At 42.2% G+C, this 20928-nt stretch overlaps 1 protein-coding gene across 4 annotated transcripts in view; it reads right to left on the bottom strand.

The window, feature by feature from the left end:
- Positions 1-20928, bottom strand: part of LOC137371926 (low-density lipoprotein receptor-related protein 1-like) — a 1827029-nt gene that overhangs the window by 518566 nt on the left and 1287535 nt on the right. For all 4 annotated transcript variants that reach the window (XM_068035008.1, XM_068035009.1, XM_068035010.1 and 1 more), the window contains exons 35-37: positions 19977-20108; positions 418-552; positions 200-329 (exon numbers count right to left, since the gene is read on the bottom strand). In XM_068035008.1, coding sequence (XP_067891109.1) covers positions 200-329; positions 418-552; positions 19977-20108 — 397 coding nt within the window. The remainder of the gene's footprint in view (positions 1-199; positions 330-417; positions 553-19976; positions 20109-20928) is intronic.

The following is a 20928-nucleotide window of genomic DNA, read 5'->3' as shown; positions in this document are numbered from 1 at the left end:
AGGTATCCTCTATTACTAAAGCTGGCTACTCAGAAGCTTTCAATTTTGAACTTTGAAGTGACTGAATGAGTAATTGAACCTGACATTGCTCAGCTGAAGGGAACAGGCAAGGATGTCAAAAATTTTCAGTTGATCGAAATCAAAAAGAATATTAATTATGGCCATCATCATTTTTTTTTCATAAAATAAGCTGGTTTACCCTTTTTCTGGATGGACTGCTATTGCACGTGGCTGATCAAGCCCTTGGGATATGACCACATAGCGAAAGGAGCCATTAAATCTTGCAACTTCTATTATATTGAAGCCATGATCTGACCAGTATATATTGCCTGAGAACAAGTAGAAGAGATAAATGTTAATGTTCCATCAAGCAACAATATTCGTAGGTAATTGAAATATGGGCAGAAAATCTCATACCAGCTATCCAATCAACTGCGATGCCTTCAACCCGTCCAAGGCCATTAGTAATAATATCATCCCTCCAGGTCTGGTCTCGTTTCGCTCTGCTAATTGTACTCCGTCCCATATCAGTCCAATAGATTGTATCATTCTCTGTAAATAAAATTTTATAATTGAAAATTCAAAAGGTCACCAATTTTCTAGGAAGTTTCACCAATCAAATGCTATCAAGATATTTACATCTACTAAACAATCAATTTGTGCACTCTTCCTCAACTTTGCAACAATTGTCTTAAAAGATCATTTGCTGCCTAAATCAAGTGCTGTTCTTCACGTATGAACCCATGTGTAAAAGTGTGGGTAACCCACAGCTCAGCCAAGCTCAATTATATCTTTATCCAAAATATACATTCATGCATACACACTTCCAACAGGAGCCAACTGGATAATGATCTGGAGCAAGCACCATGCTGGGATTTTCAACTTTGACCTAAAATGGGAACAAGGTCAACAGTGCCTGCCCAAGGCCACAGCCAGGAAGTTTGAATCAGTTTTAAGTTTGAGCCTTATTTGAATTTTATTGATGAATTATAGTAATTAAAAGAATGCTCCATCACTGAGGAGGAAATTCAGGCAACTTCTGTATGGGCCAAAACAGTATGTAGGACCAGTGAGGGGTGGATATGAATGAACCAGTAACAGATTGGAAGACATAAAACAGAGAGGTTGCATGGATGTTTCCCCTGGCTCCACAAAAAATCTTCTTACAGAATTAACTTTTCCTGAGCAGCTTCCAGGAGGTGAGCACAGCTTTAGCAAAAATGTGTTCCTTTCCACCACTATTTGTGTGCCAGGAGGAGCAGGAGTGCACACCAAACTACCAGACCCCTATGCACTGACATTAAACACCCCTCCACCCCCACTATCCAAAGACCTGGCTGGAATAGGGGATCGGACCCCAACCATCATGGATCAGATGCTACTATCACCCCATCCCAGGGGTCTAGGATTAGACATCCCAACCTAAGCTCCCACTATCTCAGCTGCAGGCTCCCTACTTGCTCCTGTGACCCCACCCATGGAGAGCTCCCTGCCCAACAGGGGGCCAAGCTTATCAATCAAGCTGGCTTTCAGACAGGGATCCTGTGGAAAAACAAAGACACACGATGTGGCATTAAAGCTCCACGCCTTGTAATCCGAACAAAATCCTCCCCCCTCAAAAGCCACTGACAAAACCTACCCCTGTCAATATCAGGGCCATTAACCTCTCACCTGACCAACATTATCTGCACAGTCTGAGATCTGATAATTTCTTCAAGAAACCACAAACAATGAAGTGAAATGCCCAGACTTTACGGTTGTAATGACAGAAAAACTGCCAGCCTTTACTGTCATTACTCATGTGAAATTGACATCAGCTTCTGGCTCCCACATCTGCTCAGTTAAATGTGGAAATCCAGAGTTGCTGTCAGTGATTCCTGCTCCTCCATAGAATGCACTGTGGAAGTTCTCACAGATAGGAATCAATTGGAATTAACTAAATTCACATAAACTTCATTGTTTATGCTGTAGCCTTGCTATAAAAACCCTTGAAGAGATTAAGGGCTGGATTTTATGATGGGCGGACGGGAGCTGGCCACCACCGTAAAAGTCGGTGGCGCACTCGCTTCCGCCCGGCCCGGGGATCGAACCTGCATTTTACAGGTCCCCGGGCTGTAATTGTTCCAAGACGGGACTTCCAACTGCTTGAGGGAGGAAGTCCCGCCTCATTGAGCTGCTGGCCAATCATCTGGCCGGCAGCTCTTATTCCCAGCAGCACCACCGAAAGCGGTGGCGACTGCTGGGATTGCAGCCCAGCCGAGGACATGGAGCCAGGACTGAGGTAAATTTGGTTTGCCTCGCCGGGCAGATTGGTTGCATCCCAGCGAGGCAGGGGTGGTCGTTTAGGGGGGAAGGGGGCGGAGGGCGTCTCGTGTCCTGGGGGTGGTTGGGGAAGCGGAGCGGCCCTCAATCAGGCACCCTGTGTCTGATTGTCAGGCGCCACCCCCCCACCCTGGTGCGCTGGAAGGCCGCCAGGTATCACTGAGCGGCCTTTCACGTCTATCGGACGCCCGCTTGCCACGGGTAAAATACCCGTGGAGGCAGGTAAAGGCCCTTAAGTGGCCGTTAAGTGGCCACTTAAAGGCCTCGATTGGCCTGGAGCGGGCAGCCCGTTTCTGGGGCGGAGGCAGGAACAGGCCGGGAAGGCCTCCCTCTGGGGTGGCGTAAAATTCCAGCCTAAGTCTTGTTGAATGAGATGTAACTGGATTTTTAACATGCTAAATCATAATTACTGCTGAACAACCTCCTTGACACAAAAAACAATTTTATAACCACAGATGCTGCCAGACCTGCTATTTCCAGCATTTCTTGTTTTTATTTCAGATTTGCAGCATATGCAGTATTTTGCTTTTATTTTATAATTGTGGATGATCAAACTTCTCCATTTCATGATAAAAAATTCAACAGATTTTTAAAATAATAAACTTATATTTGGTAAGTTTGTTTATATTTCAGCTTCTACCTTCACCCCATGTGTAAGTCGCGATCTTTATTTTGCTTTCTGTAAAATGATAAAAAGTGCATGATAAGACCCTCCCTTCCCTTCCTTGTTTTCTGTCTGTGAAAATTCTTCAATATGATTAATTGCTTCACCTACTTGACAACTTCACTGTTGCTGTACATTAGAGAATCCCAATAGATGGCACCAGGATGAAATTAATATCAGAAAAGGTGAAATCCATGCCACAGAACTCATTCGATCTTTGTGGGCAACTATCTGCGAGGTCAGCAGCAAGTGCCATCACTTTGCCACTCACCAGAAAATCTGGACCATCGTATTTGCTCAGCAACAACTCATACAGTCATCAAAGGTGTAAGACTTAGTATGAGGAACAAATAATTACAGCTATAATGGCCCAGAATTTCGCAGTAGTATTTACAACGAGCCTGACAGCTTCGCCATTATTACCTGGCAAAACTGATAGCAACATCTGGTGTCTGCATGTACATAGTTATACATATAAATCTGGTAGTTGCTGTCAGAAATATCCTGCTCCTCCACAGGATGCACTGTTGCAGTCTTTGCATATGGAATCGACAAAAAAATTGTTAAGGCATGGATTTAAACTAATCACCCACTATTATTAGGTTAAAGATCAATGGAAAACTTAATCTTTGTTCAATCAGGAATAACTGAATTTTTAATGGTGTAGTATGTCATAAATAAGGCCGAACAACTTCGCTAGTCTGGAAAAATTATTTTTTGATTGAAGTGTGGAGTCTCAATCCCTCAGAAGATTATTAAAATTTTACAGATTATTTTTTTTTAATGAGAATTGTTTTTAAGTTTGTGTTTTGTTGTTTCAGGTTCTTCCTAATCCCATGAGTATGTCCCAATCATTATTTTGCTTTCTGCATAATGATTTAAATATAATTTCTATTTCCTGACTTTTACTTCCTGCTTTGCTGTCTGTGAGAATTATTTAATCTGATTGGCTGATCATTTCCCTGCTCTGTTCCTGGATGCCACAGCTCCCCCGTGGAAGGTGGAAAATTGAAATGGACATCGGAAAAGAGGAAGTTTACACGTTCGAGCCCACTAAAACATCATGGACGACTTTTTCGAGGTAAATGGTAAACACCATTCCTTTTCTGCTGAATGCAAAATCTGGGCCAATATGCTCTCTTTTTCTTGAAATTAATATTCTTGAATTCTCCGAATTGTCATGAAATTATTTTTTTCTGATGTATAGGTAGCAGCTAACCCATCTGTTATGAACAGATTCATTGTGCAGATAAATTGCAATACTCTGTGGCTTCTGTACGCAAATCACAGACCTTTAGACCTTGACCTCAAGTGCAGGTTCTGTGATTGGATTCAACCCAGTGGCAATGAGTAGAAGTTGGCAGTGTAAATGCATAAGTCACATGTTGTTGAAATTGACTTCCACGGTGGAACAAATGAATTCTTATGCAGAAGTATCAAACTTATGACTTCAATACAGACCATGAATATAGTTCCCTCCGGGGCAATAGTTAAACAATTACTTACACATATGCATATGGCAATAGCCATTATGGCAACTAGAAAGCTTTAATCTGTAAATATAGAGGGAATTTGGTTAGGCTTCTACCTCAGCCTAGAGGCTTGCTAGACAGATGCACAATTTACAAAACCTGCCCTTTAGCACTAGCTCCAATGCAGATGCCAATTTGGATGGTGAGCCCACCCTCTAGCCATTAATTGGCCAAGGAAAAATCATAGATGAGTGACTATTCCCCACACAGTGCAGGCTTCTGACCCCCATTTGAGCCTACCGGCAGAGATCTGCAGCTCTTACCCCTGAAAGTTTAAGTATTTTCATAATGGATGGTAGTAGAAGACTTCTTCTTAGGCAATCCCTCGGGATCGAGGATGACTTGCTGTCGCTCTGGTTCGATGGGTTCTGAGATGGCTGATTAGTCCAATGTGTGGTCTGCAGAGCGGGCAGGTGGTGCTTGAAGGGTCAGCTAGATGAGTAGTTTGGAGGTTTGTGCGCTCCCTCCGATGCCTCGACTTTGCATCCATCTGTTCCAGCCGAAGTCCCTCAAGGTGTACAATGCCTTCCCGAATGACCTTTCTCCATTCAGGATGGTCACAAGCCAGGGACTCCCACGAGTCGACTAAGATGTTTGATCTCTTCAGAGATGCTTTGAGGACATCTCCAAAGCATTTCTGGTGTCCTCCCGGGAGTCTTCTGCCGCGACCAAATTCAGAGTTGAACAGCTGCTTCAGGAGTCTGGTGTGAGGCATGCAAACGACATGTTCTGCCCAGCCGAGCTGGTTTTGGGTGATTAGCACCCCGATGCTGGGCAGGTTGACTTGGGATAGGATACTGTTATTGGACAGCCTTTCTTGCCACTGGATGTGGATGATCCTGCAGAGGCACCAGTGCTTTGAGGTGCTTGCTGGAGGTTGTCTAAGTCTCCAAAGCATGTTGTAGCACAGGGATTACTGCTGCCTAGTAAACCGTGATCTTAGTCTTGGGTTTGAGATTTTTTAGAAGGAAGAAACATTTTATCAGCAATATTTATATATAACTGAGTCTCCCATGGCATTGTTTACAGTGAGTTAAAGGAAATGATTTTATTATGTGGATCGTCTTGTTTTCAGAAAACAGAAATGCTAATCTAGCACAACAGGGCTCTAGCTTGGCTACTCATCCCCAGTCAGAAGAGTCTGTCACACCCGCCTGCTTTGTTGTACACTCCAAAAGGTTTCTCTTTCCGTCCTAGTCAACAAATTGTGTCCCCAAATGTGCCTTGCTCTGTCTCCTCTCTTCTGTCTTTCCGCTTCTCAATGCCACAGTCTTGCTGAAAGAAGAATGTCTGGAGTTTGCTAATCAGAGATGGACTCTTGTTCATCTGCACACTGTGGCATTGTTGATTTCTATGAAGAGAAAAGTACTGGAGCTGAAGCCTCAGCTGCATAGTGGTTCCTGAGAAATGTAAACTTCTGCAGTGGCTATGGGAATGTTATTATCTGCATTGTCACGGTTAAATAAAGCTGCTGAGCATGGAAGGTGAGAATAGTGAATCATGGGGCTAGGGGTCTGGTGTCCTGATGTTCAGCATCCTGACACTGTGCTGTTCTATTGTAAATGGGATAACAAAGTTGTTGGAGCCAAATTAATGGCACGTTTATGATTTTTAAAATTTCTTTGCGTGTTTTTTTGACAAGATAAATTCAGACGAAGGAAGTATTCTACTTATAAGTTATTCATACAAAATGGGAGAAAAAAGAATGACAGGCCCTGCGATCTAACTATATGTTCAATTAATCTCAGATTGTTGCAAAACTAACTCCCTGCAAACCTGTTGCAAATGTTAACCATCTTTTTCTGTGAAGAATTTCTTCCTTCTTTCATCAGCTTTAGCCTATGTTCCCTCATCTAGTATCTTGACTTACCTTGAAGTAGTATCCTTCATTTATCTCATCAAACCATTTAGTAATTTGTAGAAGATCTCCTGTAATTAGTTTATATCATGGTTAGCTGAAAAACTGTTGTGTCAATTGTGTTTAAGAGAATTCCCTTTGCTTTAATATAAATGGGTAAAATCTCTGGTAGAAGGTCATTCGAGGGAAATTAAAATTAGGACATAAGGTTTTTGCACAATTAGATTGGTTAATAACAAAATCAAAAATAATCAAAAGAAACAATTCAAAAGGAAAAAGAGACTTAACCAATGAGGAAGAACAATATTGATACACCATTTCAACAGACATGATGGGCTGAATTTTATAGGGGCCTCAATATCGGGATCCATGGTGAGTGGGGGGGTTGGTGGCATGAAGATTGCCTCAAATGAGGCCTGCCACCGACCGGCAGGGCTCATCCCGATCTTGACAGCGGCGGCAGGGCTTCATGGCAGCAATCCCACCGCTCCCCCCCCCCACCACCGCTGCTCAGTGACGGGACCTCAATTTAAATATTAAAATTAATTAACTTACCTGCATTAATGAAATTCCCGTCAACTCCTGATGAGCTGCCACGATCTGCATCCCAGCAGCCGGTACTGCCGCACCTTTGAATCCCTGTTTGGGGAAACGAGGCGCGACTCCTCTGGGGAGGGGGAGGAGGTAATTTTCTCTGTGTGGGAGGGGGGGAGCAGGGTCAAACTCTTTGTATTGGTTGGGGGGATGGTGGGAAGAGGTTGAGGGTTAGAGTTTATGAATTTTGGGGGAGAAGGCCACGTAGTCAAGGGAAGTAATTTGGGGGATGAGTGGGCAAGGAATTAAATGTAAGGCTATTGGAGGGTGTGGGAGAGAGGTTGGAAAGGTTTATTTAATGATTTGTTGCTCTGTTAAGTGCAATTTGCCTTTAAGATTTCAAACTGTCATTTAGGGCTCTATGCCCTTTAAAAGTGGCGCTGGTGCCTGCGCAGTGCACTAGATGCCGTTGCCGGGGATGGCTTGCCCACCTCCTGCATGTCATTGGGGGCACAGGGCTCCCCGGGAATGTTAATGTGCCGCTGCGCTCAAGCTCGCAGTGGCTCTGTGGACTGAAAGCCCTGCGTGCAGGCCGCCATCTTTTCATCCAGCCAATATTATGGGGTAGAAGACAGACATGACATTTTATTCTAAACGTAGGGAAAATTATGGAGCACTGATATACCTTTCCTAAATGTTTCACATTGAAGTGACTGATGATGTTTAAGTAGTATGCGTTTTCCAGCAATACTATGCTTGTCAACACTCATGATAAATCCTGTGAACTTGTACATGATCCACATAAAGTATGGTTTGCTGCACAAATATTGTAACCTTATTGTATCCAACAATTTGCTGCACAAAATACTATCCTGTAGCACAAAAATGTTTAAGATTTTAATTTTGTTGCATTACTCTGAGGATTTTGTCTATGTTAATAATAATATAGTTAAAATACAACCATCAATATTCTCTGACATAATATGAAGTGTCTTACTTTACTGTTTCTCACAAAATGCCATATAATTTCTTAATTAAAATAAGAACAGAGAATGCTGGAGAACACCCAGCAGGTCAGGCCAGATGAAAGGTCATCAACCCAAAATATTAACTTTATTTCTCTCTCCACAGATGCTGCCTGAGTGTTTCCAGTATTTTCTAATTTTATTTCAGATTTTCAGCATCTGCAATATTTTGCTTTTTTTTTATTGCCTGTTAATATATGTAACTGCTATTAATGTGGCAAGCGTGACCCGAATAGATAGCTATTACAAGAAACATACATTGCATCCTACTTGATTAATCACAAAAAATAATGCAAACCTATCAGTTTTTAAGTTTACTCAATATGAAAATATAATGAAACAAACTTGACAATAGACAATTAAGAATAAATGCTATAGCTTCTGCAGGAGCAAAGCCTTTAATGGAACAGTGAAAATTACCGACTTTTCAGTAGCTTTTGGCAAAACACAGTCCCATCCTCAGTGCTCAAAGGAAGATATCGCTAAAAGGTCATGAAAATGTAGCAGGATTCCTGAGTTACCTGTGCTTCATCATGGGGGACTCATTCCACAATTTAGCAAGTAAATTTCTAGGCAACTGAAAACTGTCCATTTTAATATTCTTCTTGGTAGTTGTGATTTCCTTCCTAGTCTTCACTAAGAAGTTTACCTTATGCTAACAGATAGGGGCAGGGTAGTTTTCCCACATACACTTTTATTTGTGTGTTGTAAAGAACCTCTTTTATGTTGTGAATGTCAGGATTCTACGTTAAAAAGCAACAAAATAACATGTACCCATCTTCTCAATGGCATGAATCTGTATTTTATATACATTATCCATATTATCCAAGATGTTACATCAAAGAACCCCGAGGGACAATCACAATTTTCGGCTCATGCACAACAAAGTGTACAATAAAACCTTCAGTAATATGAAAAAACTCACCTACTTATATCATGGAATAGAGACATAAACCATTGAAAGCTCCCTTTCAGTCTCACTGAATTTATTTCAATTGTGTATTAAAACAAATACTGACTGCTATTTTCTGGCTCTCAATAGTAAAATATTGCCCCTTATCTTGCTAAAGTGAGGATGTTCTTTGCCACTTCTGTAATTCTCAAGGCATTTCCTTAATACTATAGCTCTCAATTTTTGTTCTTCACTTGCCAATGTTTTATTTTATTTCACTTTTTATGGCATAGAACAGTGGTTCTCTTGGCTCATTGTGCATATTCACTGTGCATCTCTCACTTGCTCTTCAAGTGGTTCTCATTCTGTATGTATAACACATGGCACGAGCTAAATCTGATCGGAACACTGGCAATTCAAAAGGGTTGCACAATTATAATGACAGGGTTTCTCAAAACAGTTAGATATCATCTGTGCCGAGGTAGAAATGAAGGAGCATAAAAGATATCACTGGGCCATGGAATCCATTTCTGTAAGTCTGTGAAGGTAAGTGGAGCAGGTGTAATTACGTTCTGCTTTTCCAATCTTTTATACATGGGAGATGAGTCCTTGAATTCCCTGCACCATTAGTGTTGTATTTCAAGTAGTAAATAAAGGCTTAGTGTCATCAGTGTTTCATTTTTAAGTCTATTCCTGTAGAGATGATGACAGTTTAGCAAGTAATGGTTGCATTTTACTTGTGCTATACAGAAAATATATTAGATGCATAATTATGTATTTCTGACAATTCCTATATATCGAATAAAATAGTGCATGTAATAATCTGTAAATGGTTGATTGCCACCAGAGGAGTAAGACTATTTTCAGTGTCTGGGATAAACATCCTTTTCATGCATGATGGAGCACTACTACTTATGGCAGGAAGTTGAGTTAAAAACAGAAGATTTCACTTACATGACAAGGGACAATAGCATACAATAGGAAGCAGAGGGAAAAATCTGTCCCTTGACCAAGTACCTTAGTACTCTCATATATAACAATAATGTTCTCCCAGAATTAGATTTGGTCATCGAACACCTTCTGCTGAAAAATATCACAAGTTAACTGAAATTGATGTACAATCAAGTACATTTTCTCAGAATTTCTGCCTACCTGTTGTTGGGACCAGTAGGCTTAATCGTTATTTTCCCATTTTTTTAAAATTGGAGAGAACACATAGTTAAAATAGAAATGTATCTTCTTTTGAAGTGAAAACTCTACAGTATCAATACTGTTAACATATGCCTAACAATTTTAAAAAAATTTTTTATTTTAAACTTCCTTGTTCAGTTTATTTTATTTATGTTAACATGGATAAACCAAACTTAAGTGTTCGAGAACTGGTTTCTATTATGACATCATGCTCCATTTGAACATTTTGCATTCAGCTTCTTGTTGCTGTATCTGCTCGAGTTTAAAACCTTTGGCAACTCTTGAGTAATTTTTGAGATCTCAGAACTGAAACTAATTTAGCGCTCACTCATATCTTGCTGGAGAGTTCTTATTAACTATTCATGGGAGGTTCCTAACTCAATGAGCCTGACTCTATGAACTCAGTGCAAAGGAGATGGGGCAGAAAATTATGCAGTTTTCAATCCTTAAATGGCTCTAACCTAAATGGAAAGGAATTTGTCCTGTTAAAGATCATATATGGAGTCAAAAATTGTTTTTGTCTTTCCAAAGGCTGCAAATATTTGATATTTACTTTTCAACCTTTGGAACTGTTTAATGAAGAAAAGACATAGTTACAGTAAAAAGGGGGCTGAATTTTACAGCCCCCAAACCCCCACATCGGGGTCGTGCCGGGGGTGAAGGGGGACCATAAAATGCTTCTGGCAGAAGCCGGGCCTCGACGCCAGGAAGGCCCAGCCTGATATCACCAGCGGCGGCAAGGCCTTTTGGCGGTACCGTCCCCACTGCCATTAGGCAACGGGAGCAAAGTACATATATGTAAATAAATTTAAATAAAAGAATTAATTATTTCCTCACCTCCACCTTCTGTCCTGCTGCAATATTAATACCAGCGGCCAGCACTCCCGCACTTTCGGATCACCGTCCGGGGAACCGGACTAATCTCATTGGTTTAGGGGATGGTGGGAAGGGTTAGAGCTTAAAAGTTTATTTAACTTGGTGTGGGGGAGGGGGGGGGGAAGGTCAGGTGGACAGAGGAAGTGTTTTGGGGGAGGGAGAGGGCAAGTAATGCATTGCATGGTTATTGGGGGGGGCGGTGGGAGAGGGGCAATTTAAATGTTTTGACAATTTTTTGAAACCTGTTTCTTTAAATATTGAAATTAAATGGAAGGGCTGAAAGCCCGTTAAAAATGGTGTCAGCACCTGCGCAAAGGCTGCTGACGCCATTGCTGGGGATGGACCGCCTGTCCCCTCCATGTCATCAGAGTGGGCGGTCCACCCTGGCCCTTTAAACGAACCACCACGCTGATTATCACGGCTGCGCCTTGACATGCAATTCGTGCAGGCGGACCACCATTGTTTACTCCTGTTGCCAAATTCAGCGGTGGAGTTGTAAAATGCAGCCCAGGGTAATGAACTAAATAAGGAGGCACAACATGGAGTCCATGGAAATGTAAGGAATTACTGCAACACTTGAAACCCGTTTGGTGGCTGAAGGTGCTTCAGCATGAGCTGAATTCAAGGAGGATTGCCATGTTTGACATTCCAGGGCACGTTCCCCAGAGGATAGTGGTGTAATATGGCTGGTAAAGAGATAGCAGACGAACTCAATGCTGTATACATTACCTACCCACACAACCCAGGTATAGTGCAGAAGATGACGCACCTGACAAAAGCTTACTAGATAACACCATCCAGCAATTAATTTACCTAAAAGCATGTCATAAGCTGTTGCCTATTAACATGTTCCAGTTTATTACTGACTCTTATTTTTATACAGCCTCACAGCTCTTTCACTGTTTGTCATGCATAGCTATCCTCCAGCAGGATTCCACCATACAGTCGAAACCTTTGGCACAGTCACATCTTAAATGTCTTCACACACAAACTCTGTCACACAACCCAGTTGCATGATGCATGGTTGCTTTCTGACACAGAGGAAAGTCAAAGATCAGATATATTTCTCACTGTACACGTATTCCTCCAACGTACAATATGTCAAGACTGCTACTCTGCTTGCATGACAAGATAGGACAAGGAAACTGATCTGAGGAGTGTTTAGAAATTACAAGCTCTAGATTCCCTTGGAAGAGGCTACCCTAAATTCCCAGGCTGTTATGTGAGGCAAGGGAGGAGATTGCAGGGGCTCTGACACAAATTTTTAAATCCTCTTTGGCCACAAGAGAGATGCCAGAGGACTGGAGGACAGCGAATGTGGTACCATTATTCAAGAAGGGTAGTAGGGATAAACCAGGTAATTACAGGACATCAGTGGGAGGGAAACTATTGGAAAAAATTCTGAGGGACTGGATTAATCTCCACTTGGAGAGGCAGGGATTAATCAAGGATAGTCAGCATGGTTTTGGCATGAGGAGATCGTGTCGAACAAATTTGATTAAATTTTTCGAGGAGGTGACTAGATGTGTAGATGAGGGTAAAGCAGTTGATGTAGTCTACATGGACTTCAGTAAGGTTTTTGATAAGGTCCCGCATGGGAGATTGGTTAAGAAAGTAAGAGCCCATGGGATCCAGGACAATTTGGCAAATTGGATCCAAAATTGGCTTCATGGCAGGAGGCAGAAGGTGGTGGTTGAGGGTTGTTTTTGCGATTGGAAGCCTGTGACCAGTGGTGTACCACAGGGATCAGTGCTGGGACCCTTGCTGTTTGTAGTATACATTAATGATTTAGAATTGAATATAGGAGGTATGATCAGTAAGTTCGCAGATGACATGAAAATTGGTGGTGTCGTAAATAGTGAGGAGGAAAGACTTAGATTACAGGATGATATAGATGGGCTGGTAAAATGGACAGAGCAGTGGCAAATGGAATTTAATCCTGAGAAGTGTGAGGTGATGCATTTTGGGAGGACAAACAAGGCAAGGGAATATACAATGGATGGTAGGACCCTAGGAAGTACAGAGGGTCAGAGGGACCTTGGTGTACTAGTTCATAGATGAAGGCAGCAGCACAGGTAGATAAGGTGGTTAGGAAGGCATATGGGATACTTGCCTTTATTAGCCGAGGCATAGAATATAAGAGCAGGGAGGTTCTGATGGAGCTGTATAAACGCTAGTTCGGCCAGAGCTGGAGTACTGTGTACAGTTCTGGTCGCCACACTATAGGAAGGATATGATTACACTGGAGAGGGTACAGAGGAGATTCACCAGGATGCTGCCTGGGCATTTCAGCTATGAAGAGAGACTGGATAGGTTAGGGTTGTTGTCCCGAGAGCAGAGAAGGCTGAGGGGGGACCTGATTGAGGTATACAAAATTATGAGGGGCATAGATAGGAAGAAACATTTTCCCTTAGCGAAGGTGTCAATTACCAAGGGTCATAGATTTAAGGTAAGGGGCAGGAGGCTTAGTGGGGATTTGAGGAAAAGAAATTTCACCCACAGGGTGGTTGGAATCTGGAACGCACTGCCTGAGGGGCTGGTAGAGGCAGGAACCCTCATAACATTTCAGAAGTATTTAGATGAGCACTTAAAACGCCATAGCATACAAGGCTACAGGCCAAGTGCTGGAAAATGGGATTAGAATAGATAGGTGCTTGATGGTCGGCATGGACATGGTAGGCCGAAGGGCTTGTTTCAGGCCGGGAGGGGTGGAGAAATGGGGAAATCAATTTTTATTGGATGTGGGGATGGTGGGAAGGGGTTACAGGCCAAATGTTATAAGTTTAGTGGGCAAAGTTCGGGTAGGGAAAAAGAAATGTGTTGATCATTTCAGGCATTGAAATGACCATTGGGAGTTTCAGGAAAGGCCAACCACATATTTCGTACTGTTTAATAAAAATTTGATACTACTGCCCCTTTAAAAATTTAATGTAATTCTAAGGGCTTAAAGCCTTTTAAAAATGACGCCGGCGCCAGCACAGTGACGCCGGGCGCAGTTGCTGGGAACAGCGGTGGGGGGACAATGAAGATTGGTGCAGAGGAAGGCCCACCACCGACCCCAATGGCAACAGGTCCCATCCCGATCCCGGCGGTGGTGGCGAGGCCTCGTGACAACCGTCTGCCGCACGGCGACGGGACCCCCATTTCAATTTGTAAACTCATTTACATACATCATTTAACGAGGGTCCCGTTGCCTCCTTAATCACCGCACCAATCTTCATTCGGGCGGCCGAAAAAGCCGTGCCTTCGAATCCCCATTCGGGGAAACGTGGTGTGACACCTGTTGGGGCGGGGGGGTGGGTGCAGGAGTATTTTTTTTTTCTGTGCTGGAGTGGGGGAGCAGGGTAACAACGATGCAGATTGGTCGGGGTGGTGATGGGAAGGGGTTAAGGGCAAAATTACCGAACTTTGGGGCGGGGGAAGGTCAAATTCTCATTATTCAAATACCGGGGGGGTTGGGGGGGAGCAGTGAAGTGCATGAATGTCTGGAAATGCCACAGGGAAAGATGGAGGTGGGAGAATGATTTTAAAGGTAATTTAATTCTGTTTTTTGGCAGTTGAGCTGACCTGGCCCTTTAATTTTTAAATCTCTATTGAGGGCTGTAAGCCCTTTATAAGTGGCGCCAGCGCCTGTGCATTGGCACCAGACAACGTTGCCGGCAATGGCTCACCCCTCCACGTCATCGTGGAGGGCGGGCGCCATGGCCATGCAAATGAGCCGGCACGTTTGAAATCGCGGCGGCTCCATGATGCCCGTGCGGGTGGGCCGCCTTTTTCTACGTCCACTGCCTACCGTAAGAAAATCTATAATAGTGCTTTTTGATTCAGTTATTGAAAAATAGCATTCATAATTGTTGCTTTATTAGACATTTTCAGAAAGAATTCTTTTCATACATGTGCAATTCTGCAGGAAGGTTTTGTAAGCCTGTTCCTCTATGAGGGTTGAAAACTGCATTAGGAGAGTGTGTGATTATGTCCTGTTTCTTCTCTATCCCCAATTGAACCTTGAAAATATTAAATATGCCAAATATATGATTGGGAACATCACAGCAATTTTCCAGCCAAAAATATTAACACTCTGTGGAAAAAACAAAATGCTTCCAAAATGCTTTGAGTACATGTAATCTGCTTGTTTGTCAGGGAACAAGGGCCTCATCTGTGGAAGTGGCAGAAAGTGACAGCTGGTTGGTAAGGGGAAGTCACACTTCGAGCAGCTGGAGGGGGTCACCTGGCACTAAAGGAAGGCTGCCAACATGCAGGTAAGTCATGGGAGAGGATCTCATGGGATGGAACAGGAGAGACGTATAGGGCATGGGAGGGTGGGAATTCTCGTGAAAATAGTTTCACTTACCTTTGAAGGTCTAGTCAGCCTCTTCAAAACAGCTTACCCTCTTGGCCTGGGTTAAAATGCAATCTGAATCCCATTGACCCTTATTTGCATAAATCTATGACGCTCCTGCCTGTGTCCAGCAGGTGCCTTAGCCACATTTATGCAGTTGAAATGTGGGAATCCATCAGGACTGTAAGACTGAAGGCTCCATTTTAATGGCCCCTGCACCCTATTCAGGCTGGATAGGGCAGGTAAAAATTGCCATTATAGAAGTTTGCAACACAGAAGAGGTCCATCTGCATTGGCTTTTAGCTAGAGTAATCTTACAACTATGCCCTATTCTACTGTAAATATTTAGCCACTTCTCCTTTAAACAATCTTTCTTAAAAGATCTCTCCGTCAGCTAATCCCTGCAGCAAAGCATGTCATACTCCAACAGCCACCGGGTAAAGTCATTTTTCCAGGCCTTTCTGTTCAAGTGAAAGATCTGTTGCACTTGTTAGAAGTCTACATTGCATACAACTTGCTCTATTAACTTTCCTTAAATCAAGAAAATTTGCGAAAGGCACGTGCGTCCGATTAGTCACCAAAGAAAGAATTTCACAAGAGCTTTGAAGCAGTACAGCTATAGCTAATCCAATAAAACAACTTAAACCTCATCTGAAATACTCTCTATCTGTAGCTTAACTTTCCCTGCAGTGCACAGAGACCGATATATTTATAATGCATTGATTAGAGACCCCAGTTCCTCAACTGAGAAATTTCCGAGCACTTTTGAAATGGATTTATGTATTCAAATGCTTGATAGAAAAACTTTGAGCTCAAGGCACCTGCTATTAATCCAGAACTTCAAAAGAATTAAATAACGGGTTCTGTGTTCAATTTTTGTTTTCCTAATCAGGATTCACAGCCATGATTATCTGAACTACAAAGGATGTTCTGCTAACCAAATGGCAAAAGGTTAATTTAATCCAGTTGCAGAATTCAAGGCCTCTGGAATTGACTTTAGTCCTTCATCATGTTCAAACTTTGTGCTTAACATACTAAATGTTCTTCTATGCAGCTTTTAAGAAAATTCAGTCAAGTTATCATAATTAAAATTTCTGCTCAGAAATTTTTAATTACTCCAAGAAGGTTTGAACATTTTTAAATATCAAGTATAAATGTCTTTGTTTTTTCAAGAATTCAAGAATTGTGAGAATCAGTAACAATTATGAACAGAAAAAGAGTGAATGTATATGTAATTCCACATGAAAAAGAGTCTTAAATCACAAAGTATGATATTATAAGATGGGAATGACATGAGAAATATCTCATCGATTTATTCATGAATTGCTCCAGGTGACCCTTTGATGCGTAAAAATATTGTAGTATGAAAAGCTATCCCCAGTGAATAAATTCATTAACAGCTCCAATATCCCAATAACTCCATTATTGTTATACCATGTGACAACCAGCATGATAGAAAGCAAATTAGATGGACCTTACTCATTCTTTTTATAGTAACTCCTATGTTCCTAATAGTGCCCAGATGTAAAATCTGAAACTGTTCTTTTTAAACTCCACAATAAACTGGACAAACCAATGTATTCATTGGAATTATTTCTCCACTGGACAATTCCTTTTGCTATAAACAACTTTCTCCCTTCTATCTCCAAATTGCTGCTTTCCATCTCGAGGGGCATATTTTCCTCCCTCCACTAATCTTAAAGAAAGACATGAGTATAAAACAGGAGCACTCCTGCTTCACGTGGCCCCACAAAGAAAAGTAATAAACTTACCTAACTTACGTAGCTTTCAAATCTTCTTCATGTTGACTTTCACCTGGCGTCTCTGCTCAGGTTAAAATTGCTGTTGGGGTCTGAGGATGGAATCAGACCCATAGGGCAAAATTTTAAGGAGCCTGTGGCAACAAGTTGGGAGGCAGCGGTGGGGTGGTGCGGGTGTGGGGGGGGCTGCAGACAAAATGGCGTGGGGTGGAGTTGGGTAATATGCCCGACGTTGTCCTACCTAAGACCATTTTTCCCACAGCGGGCACCGTGGCGACGGGAGGTCCACTGGGAAACCAATTGATCCAACGGCGAGGGGCACCCCACCACATGGACACACTGCCATGTGAAACCTGATGGCCTCCAAGCAGTCTCGGGATGGGAGAGGGCCCTCCTACTCGGCCACTCTGTGGCCCACAGAGGGGCCCTCCAGTGACAATGGCCACCCCACACAGCATAGCCCCCCTGACCCCACCAACCACCCTCCCCCCCACCACGCCGCCCCGATTGCCAGGGCCTGCCTACCCAATTGGCCCCAGTGAGTCCCGACCTCATTCAGCTTCTGTGGTGGTCGGTGTCCATCATCACCATCTGCAGTCCCAGCAATGGCCACTAGTTCCAGTGGCGCTGCTGGCAATGAGGAACTGCCGGCCCTCTTATTCACCTGCAACTCTTGAAGGTAGGCAGCCATCCTTAAAGGGGACGGCTGCCCTGTTGGTGGGTAGTTAATCGCCTGCCTGGTGTTGAGTGCAGCCAGGGGTCTGACAAATGGCCAAGGCGGGGTCGCTCCCCACCCCCCCACAACTCTTTCTGGCCCATAGCTGGAACCCCCAATGCCAGAATAAAATCCAGACTAAGGAACTCACCCAATTTAGCTGCTCATCCAGAATCATCTGTAAAGCTCCAGGTGGCTTTCCAGCACGTATGTAACCTGGAACATTTTAATTGCCCATATGCCCGATTACCACAGGGTAGGTAAAATACCACATCCCCAACCCACAGAGTATGGATCTTGCCATCTACTCTTCATAAACATTTAGATTTTAACTCTGGGAGAGGAACTTTGTGCATGCATGTCATCACATGTATGTAGAGCTCTCTTCTGGACTGGAGAATCACAGAAAGAGATCATTTGGCCCATTACATTAGTGCTGGTTCTCTGAAAAATCTATCCATTTAGTTTCATTCTCTCGTCCATTCCGCATTCCTTTTTTGGATTTGGAGTTGGAGCCAGGTCTTGCAATTGGCATACTTCCTAACTGAGATGAAGTCATATAAATATGACTTTACACAACTGTCATGCAGGCCCCCACCTGCCAAGAATGAGGCATATTAATTTTGTCATATGAACATTGATTTTAAACTTGCTGGGAAGAAGAGAAGGCCTGTTACAAGGGCTGCCAGACACCTAGCTGAAAAATATTTGCATACTAACAGACAGTGCTTGTGGAGACAAAGTAAGCATTCCCTGACACATTCAACCCATAATGGATTTTGATCATCAGACATTGAAGGTGTAAAGAAGAGCATTCCATAGACTGCTAAGGTGATACAATCCACAAAAGCCAGGACTGGTTAAACTAGCTGGTCACATGACTAACTGGCTGGTTCAGGGTTTTTTGAACTAGCCACAGAGTTTTTGAACTCAGAAAGACTGTTTGCTCCTGGAGTGAGAAGACCTCTCCTGTCTGCTCCCATCTCTTTCTCACAAACCTCTGGACCGCTGAGGACACATGAACTTCAAGACAGAAAAGTCTCCTACATCGCACAAGGTTTAAGAAGAATATTGGGCCCCAACGAAGAGCAAGACGTACCTACAATCAAGAACTCTACAGCGAGCTCGAAGAACAGTAATCAAAACCATCTTCAGGTATTGCCTTAAGCATTTCCACTTTATTTCTTCTGCTCTTTTCTGTCTCTATCTGCATGTGTGCAGTACGTATACATGCTAGCATGGGCAAGTCGTGTATCCGTAGGCATTGACAAAATTAGAGTTTAAGTTTAGTAAAGTTCAACCTTTTTTTCTTCAAACCTAAGAAAACTTGTTTGGCTGGATTCTTTGCTTTATAATTGGAAGTTAGTGAACAAGGATTCACTAAGGGAGAGCTAAAAAAAATGATGTGTTTAAAATTAAACCCTGTTGCAATAAGACCAGGTGAAGGCTGAGAGGGAACCCTAGACCCGTTTCTCACCTGGTCGTAACACAACAAATAGATTTTCATCATTGTTGTGCTAGTTGCCTGTCATATTGTTTACTGTGACATATTAGTCTGCATGGCATCTTTGATTACCTACTCATAAAGTCCTGGTACATGGCTTATTTACTGTGTTTATTGGGTACTGTGTAGAATGAATGTTGATGCCTGTAGTGACCCATTTTGGTGATGTTTTCATTGGCATACTTGAGATAAGTAGAAAGGTAATATATAGACTAGTCAAAATAACAGGGAAAACAGTTGTCCAAATGTCAGAATTGCGAGGTACTCAAGATGAGAAGCAATACTTTTAAGATATAAGTGCACTTCTTTAATTTACTTTAAGGTCAGTCAAGGATTTTGACCCCATGTTCAGACAAGAAAAAAGAGCAACCCAGTGTATAATAGCATTCGCAACAAATCTCAGTCAATACATCAGTCAAATGATGATTAACAACCCTGTCACATGCTATGCAGTCACACAAGTATTTGCTCGAGTCTGCTCTTTTCAATTTGTTTTTGAGTTACATCTGTTTGTTTAAAAAAAAAGCTTCCTTCAAGAAGAAAAGAAAAATTAAACAAAAGCCAAGGAAAATATTCGTTAAAAATTTTCATGTCAGCAAACACTTAGTTAAAAAAAGTGTCTGGAAATAGCTGATACTTCAGCCTGTGGCTTAATTTGGCAAAATGTCGTTGATAAAATCTGATTTTGTCAGCTGTATCCAGCTCCAGTTATATAGGATTTTATTTACAATTCACATACGGACAAAAGGGAAAAAAATACAAACCTGCATGAAAGTCTATTCCTACTGTAAGTGATGTCCCAGATATTGGCAGCAAGGCATCTGATTTGTCATTGGGTTCAAGTGGTATTCCTCTGATTTCTTCATGAACAGAATACATCAGGAAAGATCCAAAACCTGAGATGTAAATAAATAATGTTTCTGTTCACTATTCTCTTGACAAAATAAGTAAAAGAGAAGGCAGGATTCAATTAGCTACTGATTTCATCATTTATAATTAGTCAATATTGCTTTCAAAGTGGGTGCAAAACTAGACATTTCTGACCAGGCCTTGACTGATGTCAAACTATATAAGAGCAGAAATAGTTCAAAGCAGTATTAATTAGCAATGTTCTTTCACTTTCCCCCCAATAATGTTTGATGTGTGAAGAAATGTAGTTAATTTTCCATAATCATTACTGTAGGCTTACAGCAGTAGTTCGTTTACTCGATTGGACGAAGAGCAATAACTGAAGTGAAAATCAGACAGTTTCTACAACAGCCGGCTGATTTGCAACACCAGTTTTACGCACAGGTTAAAAGTTGAAAATTGACCCCAGTGACATAAGTTCACAATCAAGCATAATTTTGCTGCATAAAAACTGAAACTGGGCTGACAAAAAACATTTCTCTAGTTTCCTTTATCAAATGTATGCCTTCCAATATCAAAATTAAAATTTATTTTGATGATAGTGTCAGGCTAAGCCCCCACCTGCCAAGAGTGAGGCACATTAATTTTGTCATGAACATTGATTTTAAACTGTTACTGGAGTGAGGAGAGGACTTGTTGAACAGATCAGCCGTGGCTGGAAAAGACATTTGCATATTAACAGACGATGTTTGGAAGAACAAAGCAGCCATTCCCTGACATTTAACCCACAATGGACTTTTGATCACCAGACGATGAAGGTGGGGGAGCTCGTGTTCCAGGCTGACTGCTACGATGGTCGAATACACA

The sequence above is a fragment of the Heterodontus francisci genome, chromosome 7, assembly GCF_036365525.1.
Source record: "Heterodontus francisci isolate sHetFra1 chromosome 7, sHetFra1.hap1, whole genome shotgun sequence".
NCBI lineage: Eukaryota > Metazoa > Chordata > Chondrichthyes > Heterodontiformes > Heterodontidae > Heterodontus > Heterodontus francisci.
This window is presented reverse-complemented; position numbering and strand designations above follow the sequence as displayed.